The sequence below is a fragment of the Rhamphochromis sp. 'chilingali' genome, assembly GCF_963969265.1.
Source record: "Rhamphochromis sp. 'chilingali' genome assembly, chromosome: 7".
Classification (NCBI taxonomy): Eukaryota; Metazoa; Chordata; class Actinopteri; order Cichliformes; family Cichlidae; genus Rhamphochromis; species Rhamphochromis sp. 'chilingali'.
Window position 1 is genome coordinate 5,815,417 of NC_137934.1, and position 25,639 is coordinate 5,841,055.

A 25,639-nucleotide genomic window follows, 5' to 3' on the forward strand; every position below is an offset into this window, starting at 1 on the left:
AGGTTGTGGGCTTTGGCAAAATCCAGGATTCTGCAGCCTTCTTCGTTTCGCATACCGTGTCCTTGTCCACCATGGTGTTGTTCATAACCATCTCTTCTGGTCCCACATGACCATTCAGGTCACCGCCTATGACCAAGCATTCTTCTGGCCGGACTGAGCAAAGATGATCTTTAAGTTGTACCCAAAATTCATCTTTGGACTCATCTGAGCACCGCACTTGTGGGGCGTAGCAGCAGACCACTCGCAGAGTTGTCTTTCCAGAGTCTATTTCAATGAGACATGAGACGATCACACAATCGGTTGACGGTCACGACGCTGCCTTTGAGTTTTGCAGCAATCGCGATACCCACACCATTTTGGATTTTTGTTTCTCCATTGTAATAAAGCTTGTACCCTTCACCAGTTTCCTTGGCTTTTGCTCTGCTCCATTTTGTCTCTTGGACACAGGCAATGTCGATGCAGCGGGTCTTCAGGGCAGCAGTCAATTCACGACTTCTTCCAGTCATGGTTCCGATATTGATTGTTCCAAAAGATGGACTCGTCTCTTTAGCCCACTCCGTCAATGAGTGGGTAGCCCTCGCTGATTTCCCATGTCGTTTGGGCGACGCCTGTGGGGGACGCCCTAGCATTTCCCGAATTTTGACATTCCATTGCCATTTGATGCGACAATTTGAAGCTTTGATCAACTTGTCACACCGCCTGACATCGAAGACCATCACCATTGGTTGGTTATCCAGGAGGCACCGCGAGGAGGTGGTGATTGGATTTTGCCTCCCTTAATATGAGCTTTAGGCTAATGCAGAGAAATGTGGGGCTATACCTAGTTTGACCTTTTTTTGTGCCAAATTGCAGGTATTTAAAAAACATCCAGGCTCCTAGAACTTTCTAGTTACATTGTTTACATGGAAATTCCAAAAGACCAATCAATGTATGTATGTATGTGTGTGTGTGTTTGCTATGCTAGGACGCAAACACAGATTAAAAACAGCTCATCACACTGTGCCTTCATACATGAGAATGGATAAAAGATGGCGCTTCAGCAGTGCCTACACATGAAACCATTGTTTCTTTTCTTTTTTTCCCCCAGATGAAATAGTAGTCTGTCTTGTTCTGCATTTTCTTCCTCAGCCTCAGAAACAGATAAGAAGGGACACTATTGCAGTAATGTCAGTCTTCAGCCAAATGGATAAACCTGGATGGCAGCCTTTTTGCTGCAGATAAGGATGTTACCACCACAGATCTGCGGGAGACAAGAGTCAGCTATCTAAAAGCCGGGGAGAATGGGGCCCCGCTGGTTTGCTCACAGCTTCACAACATGGAGACTCATGAACTGATGCTACTATTGTGTATCTAAGCGGTATCACAGTGACAACAAGCCCGAGGTATCTTTATTCTCGCCGTCTTCTGGATTAATGATAGCTTGGTATAAAATGTAGATTATTTACACATATGCTGACAGCTAATGTGAATGTGGAGACAGTTCAGATGCCTCAGACTCAAGCATGGCTTTATTTCACATACGTGCTGCCTTTTATGGATATGATTAGGCCTTTAGGTATAAAGAGTAGGGAAAAGTTTTTGGCTGGTTATGCAACCAGTTGCCATGCCAACTCACCCTAGACAGAGTGGGAAGGTGTGGCGTTTCCGACAATCACGCCCCAAATCGACGCTTTTTTCCATTTCATCGGTGCTTTGAAGCACGATGCGCCAGCAGGGAAAGCACGATTATTCGGCTAAATTCTGCGAGGGAAATTACAGCTTTGTGGCAGCAGGTGCATCTACGATTCCCCCCACTCTTGTCCCCAAGTGTAAACAGGCATGCAAACGAGTACAGGGAGGCACATATTCTACAACACACACCTGTACATAAAATATATACGCAGGCGTCAAAACAAGCTCACAGAGTCACACCTGCTCTTTGTTTTCTTGCTTGCCTGTTTCCACACACAAATCCTCCCCTTCTCCTCCATTGTTGGGAAAAACACACAAAGCACTCGGCGACACAGATCCGTACATGATCTTGTCACAATGCAGCAATCGAACAGGCGGGAGCTCCAGAAGAGGCAATTCTGCTTCTGTTTGTTTGACACGGAAAAAGAGAGGGGGGAGATAGAAGTGTGTTGGGGGTGAGAGTGGGGAGTAAATCTAACATAGGGGGGCCTCGTGGCAGAGTCCCCAGGATCAAATCCAATTCTGGCAAGATACACATTAAGCCCTGTCTATCACAACAGTGTCCTTGGAATGTGGCAGGATGGTGATCCCAGCAGTGGGGGGCTCTGTTTTCCATAAGAGCCAGGATGAACCTGCTTAAATGTGTGCAGGCACATCCAAGATCCTGCATCACCTTGTAAGGGTTCTTGTTTCTAAAGGGTTTGTAACACTCTGTGAAACAAAGTTTGTGACCTTAACATTTCTTCTGATGGATAAAGAAAACCAAATGCTCTATTTAGACTCTTAATACAGTGGCGACAATAGTCAACTGGCTCCTTTAAAAGCATCAATAGAGCTGAGTAGGTAGCAGCCTAATTTTAGCAGAAAGTAATGTTTTGACAGCAGGAAAGTATAACAGGCTTTACCTCATCCACAGCACGAGCAGTGACACTAACACTGTAATCCTGCCTGCTGGTAATTTACAAATGGCTACAGCACGTAGCTCGTCCAGCAGCGGGCTTCGACTCTGAATTTTACAATACCTTCAGCACGTACTGCTTCATATGCAGCAGGCACAAAATCGCAGCCGAGAAGGTCGTGTGAATATTGGCCCATAAATCAATACCGCTTTTGTTTTACTCCCTAAAAATGGATGAAAATTTCACAGACAAAAACTCAGCGTTGCTGTCCATACTTTGCATAGGATGGAAAGCTAAGGAACAACACCCAAAAAGAGCAGAGCCTGTGATGCAGCTCGTGTATTGATACCAGTGAGATTATCGAGTCGACTTAAAGGTCAGATTCATAGTCGATTCCTTTGTTGATTCCCAATCAATTTTTCTGTTTGGGAGCAGAGGAGAAAAAAAGGCAACTTTTTTTTTAATCATCTCAAAGTTCGCACACAGGGTAGGAATACGGTTGAAAAAACATATGCACATAAATCCTGGGTGCAAAGGCTCCACTGATAGATTAGGGAAAAGCTGCTTTGCGATGAGCAAGTGTCATAAAGGAGTAACAGCATTGATAAAGTAGCTCAGGAGCCTGGAGGGCATAGAATTTCAATGGATTGGATGATCTGAAAACTGTTCTCGATCCTAATCCTGACATGGCGTCTTCTTTTTTTGTTGTTTATCCCTCAAATGTTAAAACACGGATAATGCATGACCCACCCTGCAACCCTATTCCCCATATAACCATCAGATGTGCCAATAATGGCCAACAATCAATTTGTTGAATTTACAGATTCTGCCCCAGCTGAGGTGACTCTAAATAACATCACCTTCTACAACTTTTATGCAGTTTCAAAGCACGCATCCAAAATGCAAATGCACACAATACACACCGCACAAAGTCCGAGTGCTCGTTCCGAATCTTATTTCACTTTCAGCTGTGAGGAAAATCACACGCTGTTTGCCTCGCAGCTTGAGTTCATTCAGGCTAGAGTGGAAGCGACAGTTAGCCTATTTACTTTTATTCTGGACTTGTGCTAATTATCTTAACTACACAAGTAATTATCTTTCACATCAAAGGGCTGTGCTCCGAGGCCTGCTGATCCCCCACCTCCCACCTTCCCTCCCCCGCAACTCACCAACCAGCCAGCCCGCCCCAGACGCGCGCCATCATCGGCACGTTTCCGGAGCCAGCTGAATCATGACATTAGCAGATAATTAGACGATCGCCTGACTGCGTTTGATGGGGGCACATGTGACGAGCAGCCGTCTGCGAGCTGAATTATTGAACGGGATTCCAGAGAGATATTATCCCCCAGATTTAACCGTAGCTATTAGATCTCAGGTGTTAAGCTGCAGCCTCAGTGAAAAGCCTGCATAGCATTTTACAGATTATCAGTAAATAAATGACATCCCAGAGGATCGTTGATTTTTTTCTTCTTTTCTTTTTTTTTACTCTCTTTGGTTTATTCCGTGCTGAGCATCTCTTTCATCTCATCCATTAGCACTGCTGTTTCTGATCACAGTCCACTCTGATCAATGAATAATGCAGCTGCTGGTTTGACTGCTGCCCAGAAGCCATGACTTAATGACATAACCTTATGGCTAGGAATGTACGGCACATGTTTGTGTGTGCATGCTTTCATTAGCTTCATCTTCGCCAGTGCCTCTGGGCTCCAGCTCCAGCAAACAGACAATAATCAGGTCATCTGGCATCAGGCGCAAAATCCTTCATTAACAATATAACGATAATCTTTGCAGAAACATGTGACTGTGGGAGAAAATTTACATGAACTGCATTTAAATTCCTTTGAAGTTGTTTGTTTTGCTCACCTTGGAAACACTATTTCTACTTCTCCTCTGTGGTAAGAAGTAAACGCACCCCATAAATATTTATCTACCTAGGGCCCGTGCTATTCTGGCCCAGTGTTTTGAACATAGCCACTGGAGACTGGGCCTATCAGGGACCTGCTGAGAGAGACCGAGAGAGAGAGAAGGAAAGAAGCAGGGAGGGAGCGGTGGAGGATAATATTTGTGTGTGTTCCAAAATGGAAAGTGGATAGTTTGCGCAATGTTTAATGCAGGAGGATCGGGGCACAGTTCATAGTGTTTCCTTTACGAGTCACCTCACACACCTCTGAACTTTCAGTCACAAACAAGATGATTCTCATCTGCATTTTTGAGGCTTTTGTGCTGGTTGGAGAAATATTTTTGCCACAAATTCACAGTAAAACCCAAGATTTTTAACCTCTCCGGCATGTCTGGCAATGTGATTCAAAAGAACTTTAAAGCGTGACTTTTGAATCGAATGTCATTTTGAGCCAACACTGAAGCATGCCCGTGCTGACATATCCATTTTGCCAGGTATTTAAGAGCAGACCAGAGCACTTATTAAACATCTTCTGTTTAAAGAACAATCACAAAGCGCCGTTTAAGAAAAGGAATATTATCAAAGATTCCTTTAAAGGGTAAATACGCATGGAATGAAGATTTGGAAACTAAAATCCCAGCAGAGGATTGGAAATCAGCTTGTGATGGGAGCACTATGTTGGGCAGTGCATAAACGCTATAACATTTTAGGAAGCGGTCAGAGTGACATGAAAACATCTCAAAAGAAAGTCACTCCTGCTTAGTTTCACAGCTACACAAATGTGATGAAAATGAACAAAAGCTATTAAACTCGAAATTAAAATTTCATGCAAAAATACAATTATTACTACTTTTGCTGAAAATTAATCAGCTACTCTTCAAAAACTGCACTCAAAGAACTGTGTGACATGTGGCATGCTGGCTGGAACCTAACCAATTTCTTGGCAGACTGATGGTATTGCCTGATATTAGCCATTTTTATCAGCATTCATAACTGCTGTTAAATGAAAACCTGAAAAGCAAATAAGAAATGGGCAAAACACCCTACACAATGTTAAGAGTGTTGACATTGCACTTTATTCACTAGGGGGAACATCTGCGACTGCAACACGTTTGAAACGTCCCAAACAACAACCAGCTGACTGTACATACACATAACAAATGTTAGCTACACATAACAAATATTAGAGGTTTTTTGTTTCATTTGTATGAAAGGAAAAAGGATTTTTAAGTCACCAAATATCAATTTCAAAAAAGCTTAACTAGTAGAATTTACACTGGACTTCATCTTTGCTTAGTTTTTAGAGGAGTCACAGTAGTCATGGCTGTGCTTCTCCTTTTACTAAGTAGCATCTAACCTCATCACACATGCTTTAACACGCCACATCTGGTAGTTAGCAGTGAGTACTGCCGCACTGTCCCCGTGGTTCAAATTCCCCACAGAGCTCATGATAATGCAGGATTGTTTTTGTTTTCATTATAGTGAACTTTCTTTGGAGAAGAATTAATGATAAAGTACAGACTCAATCTCCATAGACTCCCATGTTATGTACCCCCATGTCTTGAATTCACAGAACTGAAAAGTATGTTAGCATCCTGGGGCAAAAACAGTATGGGCATCTATAGATAGTTTACGTTTTCATAACAACTCTGAGTAAGTTGAATTCTTTTTTAATACCTCAACACCTGGATTCTGGCATGGAAGGCATGGCTGCACTGATTGACCGGTGTCCTAACATTAGCAGCTGTAGCTTCTATGTGTCTGCCGTGCCTCACCTTTGCTAAACTAGATCATTCCATTGTGCTTGTGCCAGTGGTGCCAAATGAACTATGTTGGTTTCAGCAGCTTTTACTTTATAGGCAAACATTCACCATTTCTCCCATCGTTTAGAATATAAAATATAAACAACAAACAAACAACAACTCCTCACAGATCAAGTTGATCAGGGGCCTCTGTGTTATGTTCTTTACTGTTATAAAAATACTCATGGCTGCCAGTGATACCCCTCAGCATTCTAGCAGATGCAGCTAATTTGTAAGTCCTCGTTGACTTCCTTCTTGAGGTCACAATCAAGGTCACAGGTCAAGTTTTCTGAAAATCACCTAGGACTTTGAGGTCAAGGTCACTGAGGTTTGAACTTGTCAGAGGTTTTTAGTAGAGGTGGGAATCACCATACATCCCACGATACGATATTATTGCAATTTTTTAAAATATTTTGCAATATTCAGATTCTGTACATAAAGGTAAACTTTATCAGTATTCATTTTATCTAATATCAAAGTCTCACACTCAGTCTTTCTCTCATTTCAGTCAGTTTTATTGTTGACAAACTGAACGGTTTGTATTACAGTCTAGTCCAACTTAACTGAATGCAACCATCTGGTACAATTATAGCTATTCTGAACTATGCAATTTATGAAAACTATGTAGCCCATTCAGCAACTGAAGAATTTGAAAGTAAATTAAAACAAAATATAATTTTACATTAAATAAAAAAGTTTTAAAGTTAATTAAAATAAAACATGTCTTAAATTAAAATAAGTAAACTGTCATGTTGGTGCCAAAAAAAAGTTAAACACATTTGGACAGTGAAGGAATGTCAGGATTCTTGCTCAGAAAAAGGATCAACATCCTCTGAAGTCAGAGCATGTTCCAGTCCACAAAAACTTTTTTTGTAACAAAATATCAATTTCTGCTGTCCCTGTATCGATACATTATTAGCAAATAAAATATCACGATACTACGCAGTATCGATTTTTTCCCCCACCCCTAGTTTTTAGTAGATGCCAATCTGAAAATCCCAGGTAACATCTTTCCCAAGTTATCATGTTCACAAGATTTTCAGAAAGCTTGACCTTTGACCTTAACCTTGAGATCATGGTCACCGGGATTTTAAGTCATCCAAAAATTTTTGCAGATGGGCCTACGGTATGAATTTGAAAATCCTACGTTGCCTCTTTCTCCAGTTACCGTGTTCACTGCTCTTTGTATCCGCGCCGCACACCTGGGTGATCACAATGCCTCATCGGCTTTTTTTAAAACAATTAAAGTGTGAGTGAAGTGCAGACTTAAAGCTTTACAGCCAAGGGGTAAAATCTGATATGATTAGCCAATTATCAATTAGCCGTTGTTTTTTTCTTTTTCCTCTGCTTGCTTTACCTTAACTTCATGAACAAAAAACAATAAAAATATCTTCAAAGCCATAAAAAGGCAAATGCCAAATAACAACATCTCTGCTGTGGGTTTGCTGACAGAGAACGTGCGACACCAGCTCAGATACAAGATGCATCTGCTTGACATTCTTCCTTCTTGATCTGGTGAAAGAAGTCAAAAATGCCAGGCGCCATATTCTACCCCCCCTCCCCAAGAAAATCTTGGCGGCAGGGTGGGAAAAGTTAGTTGCCAGGTCTGACACCTGTGTGCAAGGCAGGCAATTCTTGCTGTCACTTGCTGACATGGAGCCAGGAAAAAAGGGCAAAAGAAAAAAAAAAATAAAGCTGGTGGCACAAGCTCATAACAATCGGCTGCATGACTACGGGATGCACATTTACACCTACGAACTTGTGCTGTTCCTCACGCCTTCATGCAGAGGAGCACGCCTATGTGGGGAATGTGACATTTCCTCCCTGAACCCTGTTGACACTTCTGTGAGGGCTGGGTTTGGGGAGTGGAGCTTGGATTATACATCCGCAGGCCTGTTACCTGGTGAGCTCTGCAGACTTCCAGAACATCAGAGCCCTACGCCTGGATGTTATTGCCACCCGCAGCACCCCTGCCTGAACCACATCTCTAATGAGGCCTGCCTTCAACTCAGTCAAAGTCATCTGATGACACTGATGTGGGGAGATTGATATTCACGCTTGACTCGCCGTCCTCTCCACTTGACTGCCGTGTTTACCTCCCCGCGCAATTAGTATCTGGTGAAGACAGACAGACAAAAGAGAGGAGCGAGGGATGGAGTCAGACTCTGCTGTGCGACTGCATTAGCTCCAATTGTTTATGAAGATGGGAGATGTCTTTCAACAGCGGCTTGAAGGTGGCCTTCTATATCACAGGGCCATTACTAGCTCATTTAATCCCCATAAAACTGCTTTACCTCTCTGAATGTCAGGAGCCTGAAATATCAGAAACTGTATTGGCTTAAGTAAAATGCATATTTCAACAGTTTTTCTGCTAAATTTGCATCGAAGACGTGCCTCGCTTTGGCCTTTTAAGATGCACTTAGGAAAAAAGAACCCACAGAGCAAAACTCCACAAGCGTGACGGTGCAGGTTCAACTCCAGCCCACACAAAGCAGTTTACATGCCCCCCTCTCTGTGAGCTAACTTCATCGCACTATTAGCATATGAACAAATAAAACACTTAAGATAGAAATTGTCTGCCCACTCGCTGTGGAAAAAAAAGGAGAATGGAGTTAATGGTAGAGATGGACAAGGATTGGCATTAGCAGACTTTTTATCTGAGCTGTTGGAGAGAAGCGCCAAACCCATGTCTTCGAAGTGATTTAGCGTTAATTGACAGTCTTCTAATCGGCCGCATTCACCATTTGAACACAGTAATAAAAAACTGTTTGTATGCTGAATACAGATGCCTACCCGAGAGGAGAAACGACCGGAGCTGAGCAAAGCAGGTGGACACTCGGCTACGCCGGGTGTTGTCACGGCGGAGGGTGTTCGGATGTGTGTGTGTGTGGAGCAACAGCGCCTCCCTGTGGAAAGTGGCTGCCTTAATCAGAACAGATGCAAAACTTGTATCCACTAGTTAGCTTAACTGCTAGGGACTCCGACTGTAATTTAACTTTTTGTAAATAGTACTTTAGTACGTTTCATAGGTAATTATATAACTTTTATTACATTTATTTATCTTGAGCGTTACTTTTATGTTATTTTTAAGTCCCATGTTTAACTCCACCAAGGAGAGGAGATACAGTGTGGGACTTTAAAAGAGACAGAAGCTAAAACAGGTAGCTTAGGATAGAGAATTGTGACACATTAAGGACGAGTACATAAGTGCGCTTGATTTTTAACTGTTGGGGCCATAATTTGTTAGAAGGCGAAGCAGTTTTTGTCGTTTTTTCCTTTGTATATCACCACAATGTATTTTAAATCAGTTAAGGCGTGAGTGAAGTGCAGACTTTAAGCTTTAATTTGTATATTTAAATTAACTGCTTAGGACAGGTATATCAAACATAAGGCCCAATTGGCCCCTGGCCCCCGAATCGATTCCAAGCTGGCCTACTGGACAGGTTTGCCAAATCTGACGGCATGTGGAAAATGGATTTTGAAATTTCATCTGTATTTTTGTAGGTTTCATTTGTGGCCGTTTGTAGTACACCAAAGTAAACAATTAAATGACAGAAAGCTTCCAAAAAAGGACCTTTGTTGTGGATTAATGAAAATCTTTTGCTTTATAAATACAGGACAGTCTGCACAATCTTCTGTTTCTTATATTAAGACATCTCAGGGATAATACATTAGTTAAAATTCTTTGCACTGGCAGAAGAGGCAGCTTCCAGTCCACCCCACTTACACACGGCAATTATTGATGTGGAAATTATTTCTATGGTTAAGAAAAACACAACAGCTAACATTGTGCGGGGCATTATTATGCCATGGGCATGTATGTCTGCCAGTGAAATCGGGTCACTAGTGTTTATTAATGATTTGACTGCTGGTGGAAGCAGAAGTAGTCCCAGTTTCTCATGGCAAAGAAATGGGATATTTTTCAATGCCCAAGTTAAGCCACAATTTCAATCCACCTGACGCAGTAAAGGCCTTAAAGAATTCAAAGGAAGAAACGCAACATTTGGTGAGGTTCAAGATCAGAAAATGCAAAAGGATTTCATTCAACAATTGAAAACAGCCATTATGAAATTATGCTAGTCTAAGCCTCTGATGTATTAAAAGGTTGTAATTAGTTGACAGTCAATACAAATTATTCTTAATCCCTTGAATTCAAGTCTTTAAAGTCTGCACATCAATCTTTGATTTAAAATCTACTACGGTGATTCACAGAGGCAAAACTACAAAGATTGTGTCTTTATTCAGCAAATTATGGATCTAACAGTATAAATGCACTCCAAGAGAGCTGAGAGCTTCATGTGGACCAGCAGTAAAACACCACTTACACACTGATGTATTAGCAACAATCTAATAACCATATCCACGATGGGCAACATTTTTCACAAGCACTTTAAGTGTAACAAATAATTAATTTTACTAGAGAGAGCATAATAAAAGGCTTGTTCAAGTAGCTTTAGATTATTAAACAGGTTTATTACCTATATGACTGTACAGTATGTACTAATATACATCCAGAAGCTGCATAAAAATTAAATTGATAAAACTTCTTGAATGCAATTTTGTACAGCAACGGATTTTTTTTCAGTTGCAGATCAATTAGAAAAAACTGAATGAGGCTTTAAAAAAATAAAATAAATGTGCACTAGCTTGACAGTATACCTAAAAAAAGAAAAAAAAGGCTAAATGAGTTCTTATTTGTATGTTTTATTTTTTGCTTTACTACAAAAAACAAAAACAAAAAACAGTCCCAGCAATATTTTTTGCATCATCTGATTAAAAAAAACAAAACAAACAAAAAACTACTACAGTTAAATACAAAATGAAATATACCAAAACTACCCAATGCTACCCAGAAAGAAAGAAACAAAAACAGGCAAGAGTATAAAATAAAATATCTGGAAGTCTACAACTACAAAAAAAAGTTAGAAAAACATTACTTAAAAAGAAGGCAAGTATCCACCACAAAATGTGCCACTTTACCACAATCAGCTTGCACATCTTTCCTCGAATATAAAGTAATGCAAATACTTTACAATAAGTTAACGCAGGCGCATCTCCCTATGACTACAGCAAAACAGTCTAATGTATCACATGGAAATACACTTTTTTTTCTCCTTTTTTGTTTTGTTTTTGGCAACAGTTTCAACACATCACACAGAGAAATCAATCTAAGACTTCTGGGTAGCAATGTTTTTGTTTTATGTTATTTTCTTGTTTTTCTTTTCTTCTTTTGGTTTCTTGAGAACATATGTTGTGTCCACAACATCACACACTGCCTGTATGAGTTTCAGAGGCTTACAAACTGTATACTATGTATTCAAATCATATAAATATATAATATAATATATATATATAGATATATATATATATATGTGTGTGTATATATATATATATGAACAAAAATATACTAAAACTATTTGTAATACAAAATGATTTAATGCCAAATGGAAGCTTACGATAGAAACTTCAATAACTTAAAAAAAAATGAATAGGTTGATACTTTTCAGAAACATGACAATTTAGCCCTAATCTCCTTATTACAAAGGCTTTTGCGTTTGTTTTACTTTTTAAATTCTTGTTCACACAGCACTGGCAAAACAGCACTCCCCCTAGTGCCAAGAATGCGTCAAGTATAAATACTAAGAAAACACCTGTACAGTACTGATTCCTGTCAAACCTACAAAATAAGTTAATGTCAGCCAACTGTACACAGTATTTACATTTACAATACAAATGGAGCTGACTTGAGAATGTAAAGATAAGCATAACATCAACACAGGCTTTGGCCACAAATTTGATGCCAGTAAAAAGCCTCTGTGAAAGCATGAAATGTACGATCTCGACCGCTTGAGAAGTTTTGCGGCCCACTTTTAGCATGAGGACGACTGTGGCTGGATGCCAAATTAACGGTTTAAAGTTTAAGTCAGTGTGACAGTTTTCGTTTTACTCCGAGTCTTGACACCACAGACTGATTTGGTAAAAGGCTACCAAAAACGTATGAAATTAATCACTGACACTTTTTTTTTTTGCCTTGAAATGATAAAACGACAGTCATGGGTGACTAGAGTGAGGGTGGCAAGGTGGGATGACAAAAATAGCAGTCTCTAAGCATGGAGGTGGTGAGGAGAGATCGACACATTCATTTCAGCAGCAGCCGTATCCCGTCGGGACGTGGTAGGAGCGTGTACAGACAGGAATGGATAAGGAAGAGACACCACCTGTTACAGCAGGTGCCCAGTAAACATTTCAGTCTCCTGCAGAGACAGAGGGGGTCCGGGATGGGTGTGAGGGTAGTCACAAGCTATTTGGTACAGGAGAGGTACAAATCTGTGTGTGTGGCAGAGAGTCAGAGTCAGTCTACGTCGCTGAGGTCGCTGACTGGCTCGTCCTGCACTATGCTCAGGTGGTTCATGGCACGGCTGAAGGCGATCTGGACAGCCTTACGGATGCTGGATGTGCGTCCTTCCATCATTTTAATCTTGTCTATGGTCTTGTCTATCCCCAGAGGAACCATCTTGGATCTAGGAAGCCATTGCCTGAAGGGGAAAGCAACACTAGTGTCACATCATTGGAAAAGCAGCTAGAGGTCAATATTTCCTATGATTCTTGACAGGAAAATAGCACCCTGCTCACAGGAAAAAGCAGAAGAAAAGCTAAAAACACAACCTTAACATGACAACAACCATATATATTCTGGGTTTTGTTTATTTATTTTAAAGTAACTGACCACAAAAAACACTTTAAAAAAAAAAAGTTTAATATTTATGGAATACAATAAGCATCTATAATTATTTTTCCCTTCACAAACAGCTTTAATTATGACCGTTTTATCATTATTAGAAATGTTAATGTCTACACTGGCCCTGCGACGTATCAGCAAATATCTTGGTATTTACCAGCATCAGTGGAGACTAAGCTGTTGTGTCAACTTTGTGCTTGGTTTAAAAAAAAAAAAAAAAAAGAGAAAAAGAAAGAAAAAGATGTGATGAACAGCTGAAAGACTAACACAGGTCAGTTCTGTCTAATATAGAAAATGTTCTTGTAAGAAAGCACAAAAAAATACATTTTGCAATCAGTGCATCCCAAGTGTACATACAGGAAAGCTAAAAGGTTTTCTGCACGGTGACGGGAGTCATGCCAAAATAAATGTGTGTGTTTAGGAAGGTGTGAGGTTTTGGAGGGTTTTTTGTACACTATTTAAATGATCCAACTACCCACTTTACTGACTGATAAATACAGACACTGGCACTCACCAACTGCGCTTGTTGTCGAAGAAGAGGACGAGGTAGAGTTTCTCTTCTGCTTTGTACTGCATCTGTTCTCCAATGCGCAGCACGTCCAGGGGAGGCATGGGGATGGAGACCCCATTGTGCTGGCAGCCCACACGTGGCATGTGGGGGTCGATGATCTATTTGCAGTAGGGGAGGTAAAAAGGGACGTTACAAACACACACACTTATAAAACATGCAAAGATATAGCAGAGAGACGTTTGCAATTTACACACACATGCACCTCCACTACCAGCTTGTGCCACTAAAATTTTGCTTCCTCATTTGTCCCTTCATGCAAAGCTCAAATTGCTGGTTTACAGAGAAATGCTGCCACCTAGAGCAAAAACTGAATATTTTTACAAGCAGCAATCTAGCCACGTTGCTGCTGAAAACAACAGCTGTAGTGAAAGGATTGCTTCGTCCTGTGGATAAAAGTGTCATAAATTTGCTAACAGTGTGTCCTCAGACTGGGAAGGAGGCAAGAAAACGTCAGAATAAAAAGATTACAGTCAGCGACTGTCATGCTTTCTCTCCCACAAGCACTCACCAAGGCAGGGTAGGAAGGGTATCCACTACATTTGGCCCAAACTAGCTTTAGGGGTTCCAATGCAACAGTTGCAGCACTAGCAGGCATCCAAATATTGCTGTTGCCAACCTCTATGGAAGTGGGAACAACACCAGACAAGTTATGTGTGAGAGTTTAAATGCACACAGAAACACATTTCAAAAAAATAAAGCCATGCTGCAAGTGCAGGGGCACCAAATCAGGGTGGGAAATTAACTTTTGGAGCCACGGTGAGAGACAGATATTAAAATTTACCAGCCACCCTCAGCTGTTAATTAACCAAAAGGGAATTTCAGATGAGGGCCGAGTCTCCAGATGCTGACTGGTTAGATGCCACGGTGGCAGCAGCGTATAAAGACTAGCCAGTCAGTGCCAAAATTCACAAGAACTTGGCTGGTAGCTGCAGTTAATTTCCAACCCTGATTTTATATGTATGTATGAATACCAGGTGTCTGCTGGTTAAATCAAGTTAAACCTCTGAGAGTGCTTTGACACACAGTTGCACAAAAACACACTTCAGCCACATTATTTAATTTCAGAGACGTTTTGAAACGTACGGGACCAGCAGACAACTGGGAGTATACATAACGATGTTACTTATTAGTCGTACCAATTCAAACAGACTACAATACATATTTTGTTAATGTTGTTAATATAATCCCATTTTCACATATTTACACTGGATTGTCACGATACACACTGTATATTTTGGTCAAGAAGAAATTGGAGCCTTTTAACCCTTTAATACTAAGTTAATCATATTTTATGCAGTTTTTTTGTGAAACTTTGGGACATCTATATCATCAGGGTAATTATTTTTCCTGAGAAGGCTGCAAATTCACACGTTCACATATAATCAACCATGTCAACGACTCATTTTGAATGCCTTTTGAAAAAGAAAAAAAATCCATTGTTATTCAGTATTTTTTTTGCACCTGCCTTATTAAGAAACGGTTAATAGCCAGGAGGCATGGCCGACAAGAGCAAATATAAGAAATTCCCTAAATGTAGGCTGTCAAAATAACGTGGACAGTTAACCTGCCATTGTCTGTCATATGTTTATTATAATAATAATAATAATAATAATGGATTGGATTTATATAGCGCTTTTCAAGGCACCCAAAGCGCTTTACAATTCCACTATTCATTCACACACTGGTGGAGGCAAGCTACGGTTGTAGCCACAGCTGCCCTGGGGCAGACTGACAGAAGCGAGGCTGCCATATCGTGCCATCGGCCCCTCTGGCCAACACCAGTAGGCGGTAGGGTAAAGTGTCTTGCCCAAGGACACAACGACCAGGACAGATCGAACCGGCGACCTTCCGGGTACAGATACGCTTCCCAACCCCCTGAGCCACGGTCGCCTGTTTAGTTAAGGGTAATGTTTTAATCCAATAAAAACAGGAATTTTATCGCCACTTTTTCAAAACCATGTTGATTCTCATCCGATTAGTTTGTTTGCTTTAATCCCATCTGGTTGCAGTTTAACAATAAAAGCTGTCTTTAATATTTGAAATGAATACTAGGATCCCCAAACACCAGCTTCGTCAAAAATAAACTTCTCTAAAGGGATCTTATTTTCTGCTTTTAAGGTAAATGACCTGCTCGGCATTGTTTTCAGCAATATTAATCTTTGGCTCTATTCTACAGTGCGTCTTTTTCCCCGTCTCCCTCCCCTCACCACCAACCGTTCACAGCAGCCTGGACCTGCCAGAGGCTTCTTCCTGTTAAAGTTTTTTTTCTTCCCACTGTCACCAAGTGCTTTGCTCACAGGGGGCAGTCTGATTCTTGGAGTTTTCTTTGTATAACTTAGAGCAGAGGTTGGGGAAATCCAGGCTTCAAGGGCCGGTGTCCTGCAGGTTTAAGATGTGTCCTTGATCCAACACAGCCGATTTAAATGCCTACATTACCTCCTCAACATGTCTTGAAGTTCTCCAGAGGCCTGGTAATGACCTAATCATTTGATTCAGGTGTGTTGACCCAGGGTGCTATCTACACTGGCCCCTGATGACCCCTGACTTAGAGGATATTTATCTTACAATAAATCACCTTGAGGTGACTATTGCTATGATTTTGGATATATAAATAAAAGTGAACAGAACTGAAAAGACTGATAATAACCAAGTTTAAAGACTACTCGTAAAATCTGTTTACACCCTAAAGTTGTTTAAAAAAAAAAAAAAAAGTTTCCTCTCTGTTGTTAACCTTGCATTTACCTCAAAAACCCAGTTTCACTATGGTTTTAATAGATTTTGTTTGCAGGACTGAGTAAGTTAATAAAGTATATTACAATTTAAAATAGTTAATATTTGTATTTCTGTGAAAGATGTCTACCCACTCCCCACACATGCATAAAAATTATTTTGACAATCTGGTCACGTTACCAGCAGCGATTCGTGCAGCTTTTGCAAAATTCCCAGTTTCGATGCAGGCGATTAATTCGCTCTTGTCATCCACAGTGTTTCTCCGGACTAAGGCGGGTTTTCCCTTCCCACATTTTGGAAGACTGAGAATGGTGCTAAAGGAAAAACACAAGAAAAACACAACACAAAGTCAACTTTCAAAAATATCTGGTGGCACGCATGCTTTGATAATATAGATCAGATACACAGCTGCCTAAACAGGCAAACTGCCTGCAGCAGGCCTGTGTTACATTATCTGCTCCTTCTTCATTTGTATTCAGCTGCAGATTATCAATGGGGAGGGGAACAAAAATTTTTACCTGGTGTTTCCTTGCAGACTGCTACATGAGGATATGGATGACTCAGAGGCGCAGCGTCTTCGAGGCTCCGCAGGTCTACTAGTTCTGCTGGTTTCTTCTACTTTTTTCTGCTCCTCAACCTGAAGAGCACCACTTGGCAGGCCTAAAAGAAGCAGAGCAGCGAATTCCAAAAATATTAGACTGAGATCTAAAGGCCACAATCAAATGACGATGATCAAGCTACAGATTGTTAAGCCATTCTCTGATTAAAGCCAACAGATAAAAAGGAGTAAACAAGGGAAGTTAATTAGGACTGACTGAGATGACTTTTATGACAACTCTCTGCATTGTTTGTGATGATAGATTAAGAGGTTGGAGGTATAGCTCAATATTAATGTAGTAATTTAATCAGAACCTTTCTATTTGTTAAATACCAGAACACAAAAGCAGAATTTACCCCATGTAAGAACGTTAAAACAAGAGACCATATGCAGAATCAATCAATGTTTATTTAAAATCTTGTGTTTTCAGAGGACTTCCTCAGTAAACTTCTCACCAGTGTCGAGTCGTTTAACTGGAGACTCGCCTGACTCTTCACGCTCTTCCTCTCCACCCTCCTCCTCTGCATCCCTGCTGCCGCTGTGCTTCCTCTTCTTGCCATGAAGCAGAGTCTCCAGCCTGGGTATGACCACTGACAGGAAGGACTTGGAACCTAGCTGTGCGTCATCTTCATCTTGCTCCTCCTCGCCCTCTTTTCCGTCAGTCCTGTCGGACTCTTCGTCTCCGCTCCTGGGTAGCTTCTGCGGGCTGGCTGCCTTCGACTTGCGGAAGAGAACGGCGGTTCTGCGGTTAACTGCGCCTGTGGGCTCTGCGAGGGTCGACGTTGCCACCACGCTCACATCACCTTCTAACAAAGGGTCCTGGAGGCTGTTGTGTGCGTGGCCATTGAGACATGCGGGAGAGGAGAGCAGGTCTGGTATTTCCCCATCCAGCTTGGCTCGCTTGCCATGAACCTTGTCTTCACAGTCAGGGGCGGCATCTATTGGTTTTAGGGTTGGGGGTTCGGGATCTGTGTCTGAGTGGATGAGGGGAGGAATGGTATCCGATGGCTCCAGTTTTGGAGGAAGAGACTTATCTCCTGTGGGGCAGAGAACAATGAAACAATAAACAGTGGTGAGCTTTATCATCACACAGGGTTCTAACAGTGTAGTGGTAGCTCAGTCGCCTGCCAGGCTTAAGTGAACCACTAAGCACAGTGGATATTTTTTAAAGACCAAAGCAACTACTATTTAGTTAGCTATTGTATAGGTCTCTCTGTGTCTCTCCTCCTGGGTGCAGGACTGTTCTGGTTGAGGCACTGCACAATTACCAATTAGCATTACAGTGATGGAGGGCTGCACATGAGTCAAATACAAAATTAAACTATATATGAACCACTAGCGCTTCCCAGTGCTGCAGCAGCAGACGGGTCTAACAGTATTCCTTGTGGAAAAATGATTTTAAACATCTAAGTTTTATACATTGTATTTAATGTAAAGGAATGTTAAATTACTAACCACTGACACAATGAGTTCAACTTACATCCTAAAGTGTCCATGACGGAGACCTTTCACTAACAATAATTTGCTGCAGTGCCCACACTTTCTCCTTGTGTTTGCACAAATGCTGATGTTGCACATTATTATATGACCTTTTGTTTATCATACAAGTAAAACAAGCAGTGTTTAGCATAAACAGGGTGATCTTTATAAAAAAAATGAACAATGAATTTTTCCTTTGCACTAGCAAAGGATGTAATGCCATCTTTGAATTGCAAACTCTTAATTTCAATAAGTGGCTTTAAGCTTGAGAAAGCCACTGCAGTCACACTCTGTGTGTGTGTGTGTGTGTGTGTGTGTGTGTGTGTGTGTGTGTGTGTGTGTGTGTGTGTGTGTGTGTGTGTGTGTGTGTGAGAGAGAGAGAGTGATCATGTCAAAATGCTGGAAGGTTATTTTTCCATAGATGTGGACAATGCCACTTCCTCAGACCCATTAGGGGTTTGAGTTCCAAGAGGGAACACGCTTGTTTTCGGGATTTAGCAATAACACCATTTATCTGATGCTAAAGCACAACCACCACTGACAAGTAAACCTCGAGTTGTTCCGATTTGGTTCAGCGAGTCGGAATAAAGACTTCGCAAATCGCTTTGTGTATCAGAAAGCACTTTGAACAATTCTAGTTTTAAAGTTTAGCCATCCTTTACAGAGTATAGATCAAAGCTAGTGAGTTTTGTTTTTCACACATCTACAGTTTTTTTTAACCACCTGTGAAACTCTTCCTGAATAAAAATGAAACAATACTGTATTTTTATACATTTTGTTTCTACAGTCAGACTCGTGGGAGTCTGCAGTAACTATTTAGTGTTTTATTTCATATTATTTATTTATCAAAATATACACTCATGGTGTCCTTAAAGCAAGGAACATTTCTGTGACTGAAATTAGAGGGGAGAGGGTGCAAAGGTCTGAGCATCTTTTTTCTCCCCTTACATTCAGGTCAATTTTTATGCACCAATTTGTGGCTTTTCTGCTGCAGTCTTTTTGGTCACATGTTCCAAAACCCTGGACTTTAATAGCTTGTATTGGTTTCTTCGAGATTGCTGCTCATGTTCAAAGACGTTTAGCATAGTAACAAAATCCTAATCACATGTTTCAGATATGTTAGTCAAACTATTATTTTACAATTAATGAGCAAATAAGGAAGGAACCAATCCAAGTTTGAAAAATATCACCTAATAGATAGCTTTGTTGTATTTGAATTAGAGCTGGGCGATAGAACGATAACGATATGTATCGCGATATAACTTTTACTCGATAGAGAAATTAAGCTATCGCGATAGACCTCGCCGCTCTTGTCCTCTTATAAAAAAAAAAAATAAAAAAAAAGGGTCAGCCGATCCAAATTCAGTACCGCAGAGCCGAACCAATCACAGCCGCAGCGTCACGTCGCGTGACTTGTTACGTACAGCGCAAGTGCCAAGCCGCACGTGTGTTTGTTTGGGAAGCAGCCAGCGGGTAATGGAGCCAGCGCATAATGGAGGAAATGAGCGTGACCGAAGAGAAAACAGATGATGGTTCCAATGCCGGAGAGATTGTCGAACGGAAGAGCCATAGAAGTTCCGTAGTGTGAAGGTATTTCGGCTATTTCAAGTCTGACAAAAAACAGAGTAGCGCGCACTGTAAATTGTGCCGAAAGCAAGTCTGGAAATACAGTAAACTGGTGCATGCGTCACACTGTGCGCCACGTTATTGTTTCGGTGAAATGAATTTCTACAATACTGTTACTGTTACTTCTACTCTCTGCAGTGTTTAAATGCTTACATATACACACAGTTACTGTCCGTCCACACATACGACTCGGTTCTGCTTCTATGCCGCAGCTTTGTTTACTTTTTCCCACCGAGGCTTCTAGACTTCTGATTGGCCAACATTTCTGCACGGTTAGGAATCTAGCGCCACCTGCTGCTTTGGCATGTTCATAGCACCGTTTTCCTTCATTTCTGCCTTTATGTGTGGACGGGATTATTTTTTAAAACGAAAACGGAAAATCTCAGTTTTCAAAAATACCCGTGTACGTGTGGACGTAGCCTCAGTCTCTGACTGGAAGCGCTAATTCGTCATTCGGCTTTTGTCAGACTAAAGTAACTGTTTGAAAAGCTAAGCTATACAATAAGGAGAGATTGAGAATTTCCTTTTAGTTCTCAGTTTATTTGATACTGACAAAAGTTAGTCAGTTTTGTCTGTTCTTCTGTAAAACAAACTAAGATTTATTTTTAGAATTAATATTTTGTTTCTAAGTGGAATTGACAATTTAGTCTGTTTCATTTGTTCTATTTTGAAACTTAAACGCTTTAGCGGCTGCCTTTTGTGTAGTTTGCAATATTTGCCTTTATTTATCTGAAAAAGTCTCATGTTCCTTAAGTACATCTACCCTGTTGAACTTATTATGGGAAATAAATATTTAAATAAAAACAAGCTGCTGATTATTTCACATTTTACTTGTGAGCAACGGCACATTTAAATCTTACAAATATAGTTATTTGGCTTATATCGTGATAGATATCGTTATCGCCTGAAATGAAAAAAACATATCGTGATATGAAAAAATCTCATATCGCCCAGCTCTAATTTGAATGTTTTATTATGGATACCTATGATTATACAAAGCACATACAAATGTTATTATTAAATGAGTAGGGAATATTGGTCTCCTGTGGCTGTAAACATACATAGTTAGCCATCATCTTGCTGGATGACAGACTGTTTTTGGGATCAAAATTCAGATAAATGCAACAACACGTGTTTTAGTATTATAGGTAGCAGCGTATGTATTGAGCCTGCAGTTCTCCTAGGAAATGACAGGGGCCACCTACACCTTTAAGGAGTCTAATCTAGCCTCACAAAATTAAGAGGGAGGGGGACACCACAAATAGTGTAGATACCACAATAGCTCCACTCCAATTTGCTGATAACAAAGACAGTATGAAAATATTTTTCTTGTTGTCCATTTTGTTTGTTATTGTGAAATCTGCTTTGTTCCATAGGCTAGAATGTTTGCAATGCCTAACAATAGTTTTTGTTGGGTTCTTTGCAGCCAAGTGACCGTGAGCCATGTGATGTTCAATTGTCTGCCATTTCGATGAGTGTGACAGTGTAGTGACAGAGAATAAAGTGTCTGTTACACAGAGTAGTCTGGTGCATGACCATCTGGCAGCTACTGGTCGCTAGGAAAAACATGTACTCTCTGACCAAATGGGAGAAAGCCTCCCTGGGATTGTTTTGCTCACTTACAGATATCTGCATTTACCTGCCACTAGCAGGAAATATGCAGACTTGTCTGAGAACGCTTGTCACACACTCTGAGTGATAGTGAAGCTGTAAAAAAAAAAAAAAAAAAAAAGTTTGACTTCAAAGTAAAAGCTGTGTCTCGGGGCTGCAGCCAACACGTGCAACTTTTACTTTGTAACTGAGTTTTCTTCCTTTCTGGTTTGTGTGACATTTTTTAGTATCTCTCAGCTAGTAGTTAGAGAATGTTTGCAGACAAAGGCTCATCTTCCTACAGGTGACTGGAACAAAGCAACCACATGGAGGATGATTGTATGTTTGGGGATGTGTAAACATTCTCCAATTCTACCCAGCAGCAGACAGCATCCTCCAGGAACCCACCAACCAGTCAGGGAATGCACGTTTTACCTTTGTGGTTGCATCACATCCAATATTAATTAAATAGTCTGTCACCAAAATGTCAGTGATTTAACACAAGTAATTACTACTTATTTTGATACTGATTACTACACCTGTATTGTAACCTCTCTACTAGAAGTATATCTATTTATCTGTCCATTTATGAATTTGAAAAAGCTTCCTGGGTGGAAAAATTACCAAATTTTACTCTAAACTTGTGTTAAACATTAATATAAAGTAGCTACTTGTTAGAAAATAATATAATAATCAAAATGCTCTAAGAGTTTTCACCTCATCAACATAGTATACAATTTACAAACATCACCATATCTGAAAGTAATGCTCACTTCCGTATAAACAGAGCAGGTTTCATAATCATTCTTAAAACTAAACTGTGATATTGTGATTTTCCCGTCCTCCCGACATGCTTTATAGAGAGAACATCATGGGACTTTCTGGTTGTGGTTAGGCTAGGTTAAGACTTAGGTCTGACCTTTGACCTATACTCGTGATTCTCTTTACAATCGCAGATACTGTGACGACCAGTGGGTCAAGCAGAAAACCAACTTCAAAATAAAGCATTCACACATACCGTCATCCTCGGAGAAATGCCCATTGGGCTTCAGTCTTTCTTCCTTAGCTGTAACCAGCTCTGGGAGGGAGAGAGCTGTTGAAGACGATGCTGAAGTTGTTGGAGATGACGAGGAAGAACAGTGGTGGTGAGAGGGTAGAACTCTCTTCAGGCTCATTTCGTTGCGCACATCATTGATGGTCTTTTTCAGCAACTTGAGCCGCTTGCTGCGGGAGGGGCTGGACTTCATGGCACAGGTGAGATCAAACTTCTCAAGTAGCTGCTGCAGCTGCTTGTCCAGAGGCAGCTGCTCCCGATTAGCTGGTACTAGTAAACGGTCCACTAAGAAGATAATTAAAACAAAAAACAAACAAGGAATCATTAGAAGATAGATTGACCATAACTACTTTATAACTAGTTATTCAGAGAGGCGTGCTCTTCCCTTACCATCCTCCCAAGAAAACGATGGTGGTGCTTTGACTTCCGGAGCATCTGCAAAATGCATGCCGCTCTCCGTGTCAAAGCCAATTTTCTCTGCATCTCGACGGGCCTTTCTGAGCAAGGCCCCACCCTGGTCTCGGAGTCGCACAGCAGCCCGATAGAAGTAGGTGTCCTTTGAGTTATATTTCATACAATTTTCAATAATGAGGTTAAAGTCATCCTCAAATTGATCAAAGTTGTTGTAGCCTTGGGCATCGATGCGTTTCCGCATGGTGGAAAAGTCCATCGGGTGTTTGATGTGGTCGAGATAATCAGGCACCTACGAGAAAGCATCAGAAATATGAATATTTTGTAAATTACTTTTAATAATGTTTAAAAAAAAAAGTAAGCAATGTTTGAACTTGGCTTTTTAAATTAAAGATTCTTGACAGCAATTCAACCATATAGAAATTCCACCCACCCAATAACAGAGTCTATTCCAAGAATCAGGAACCTACTCAAACAGATTCAAGATCAAAAGCTGCGCCCAACGTGGGGCTCGAACCCACGACCCTGAGATTAAGAGTCTCATGCTCTACCGACTGAGCTAGCCGGGCTTATGAGGAAGAGCACCCTTCACCTCTAAGGCCTCCCGACCATGCAGCAGACCATGAGCTCTTGTTACACATTCACCCTAACAGGAAGTCACATTGCTTAACACTTTTGCAGAATGGGGGGTGGGGTGGAGTAATGTCTAACATGAGTCACAGAGATCAGAACATGTGACTGGAGCAAGCAGTTGAGCGCTGGTTGCTTGCGTGAAGCTTCTAACAAATGTTTGAGAAAATGCAGAATAGAAAATTCTTTAGTAATTTTAAAAAGTCTTATTTTGTGTGCCGACGATTTATAGTCAAGATGTTCACAGACATAAAATGTACTTTCCCAGAGTACAAAAGTGATCAAATTGACTTCCACAAATAATTTATGTCAATGTACCATTTCTGGTACACTCATCTGACAGTCAGGAAAAAGAACTAAAGGCAAAACACAAGGGAAAGTGTAGAAATCTGAACCAATAAGCCCTCTTTATAGCCAAATTTTACAGTTCTTTTGACCAATAGTCTTCTGGCATCTTAACTCCCTCTGTTCTCTTTTTTTCCCCTTCAGCTTCAACAAGTTGCAGCAGATGGCTGCCCCTCCCTGAGCCTGGTTCTGTCAGAGGTTTCTTCCTTTTAAAAAGGAGTTTTTCCTTCCCACTGTCACCAAGTGCTTGCTCATAAGGAGTTGTCAGATTGTTGTGGTTTCCCTCTGACATTGTAGGATCTTCATCCTACAATACAAAATGCCTTGAGGCAGCAGTTTTTGTGATTTCGTGCTATATAAATCCCAACCAGCACACACCTTAACTATCTATCTGTTGCCAGATATTACAGTTGTTCCTACAAGCATGTCAGCACTTTTTCTTATCCACTATTCTTCTTCGAGGAGCTGGCATAATGATACATGGCACATCCCATGTGTTAATCAGTGTTTGAATTGTATGTGTCATTAGTGAAAACACAGCAAGGGACTTGGCAGAAACAAGGCAGAGCCAGAAAGAAGCTTACAGTTTTAAACTTCTGCACAGAATAATTGACAGTACTACAGAGTGAATCAAAGTACAATCATGGATAGAATAGATGGAAAGTGTTTGAATATTTGCTGCATCACCTCAGTGACATCGACAGGCTGGGTGAAGATCCTGGCCTGATCTTTTGCCTGGAGCTGGTCCAAGAGGGCTCTGAGCAAAATGCTAAAGGGTGTTAACTGCATCTCTAGAAGAGTCTCCTGCAGTTTAATCTACAAACAAACAAACAAAAGATAACAGTGAGCATCATCAAATTTTTGTTTTGTTTGAACTTTTTCTTAAGATATTAAGACAAGCACAACTCTGTCCAACCATGCATCACTCCCCTGTCCTTACCTCTTCCCGCTTGAGCTTCTCCCTCTTGCGAATTAGTTCCAGCAGCAGTCTGGCTCTCTCTAGGTCATGTCGGAGGCGGTGCCATTCCTTCAGCTGTTCCTTAAGTGCCCTGCTTTCCTCTTCACTCTGCCTCTGGGGAACGCATGGAAATAAAAAAAATATAAAAGGCACATAAAAGAACTGAACACCAGAAAATTATCAACTTGCACAAATTCTCAACAAACAAATGCAACAGCAACTTCTTTCATTTGGCACATAAGATGCCCATTTCACAGCAAACTGCTATTGATTCACACAGCATGGTCAAAAATCTCATTAACACAAGCAATAAAGTGTTGAACGAAAACATTAAATTGTAACAAAAGCATAATTTATGACTGTGCAAATAATGAGACAACATATTTGAAAACCTTGGGAAAAAGATAAATGAAGGCTACAAGTCTTGTGCGCTTAACTGACAGAGGAACAAACCGGTTGCACATTCTTCTGTGACTGCAGTCTTGTCTGAAGGCGTCTGATGAGGGGCAACCCATTCCTGGACTGCCGTTTCAGTCTCCAGTAACTGAGGACCAGCTCTACAAAGACTTTCTTCTTCTGTATTGATACTTGATTCAGAATGGTTTGTAACCTAGAGGGATGAAAATGAGGGATTTT

The 25,639-nt window shown here is 40.8% G+C and overlaps 1 protein-coding gene across 2 annotated transcripts in view; it reads right to left on the reverse strand.

The window, feature by feature from the left end:
• Positions 1 to 10,612: 10,612 nt before the first annotated feature.
• The window catches only part of LOC308399669 (bromodomain-containing protein 1-like), a 31,681-nt gene continuing 16,654 nt past the window's right edge, over positions 10,613 to 25,639 (reverse strand). The window contains exons 11-21 of one of the 2 annotated variants that reach the window (XM_080887030.1): positions 25,445 to 25,613; positions 24,986 to 25,117; positions 24,733 to 24,861; positions 23,050 to 23,362; positions 22,624 to 22,944; positions 17,366 to 17,947; positions 16,831 to 16,972; positions 16,493 to 16,626; positions 14,091 to 14,200; positions 13,526 to 13,680; positions 10,613 to 12,808 (exon numbers count right to left, since the gene is read on the reverse strand). In XM_080887030.1, coding sequence (XP_080743156.1) covers positions 12,625 to 12,808; positions 13,526 to 13,680; positions 14,091 to 14,200; positions 16,493 to 16,626; positions 16,831 to 16,972; positions 17,366 to 17,947; positions 22,624 to 22,944; positions 23,050 to 23,362; positions 24,733 to 24,861; positions 24,986 to 25,117; positions 25,445 to 25,613 — 2,371 coding nt within the window. In that variant the 3' untranslated portion in view covers positions 10,613 to 12,624. The remainder of the gene's footprint in view (positions 12,809 to 13,525; positions 13,681 to 14,090; positions 14,201 to 16,492; positions 16,627 to 16,830; positions 16,973 to 17,365; positions 17,948 to 22,623; positions 22,945 to 23,049; positions 23,363 to 24,732; positions 24,862 to 24,985; positions 25,118 to 25,444; positions 25,614 to 25,639) is intronic. The other variant, XM_080887031.1, reaches the window with a different exon arrangement.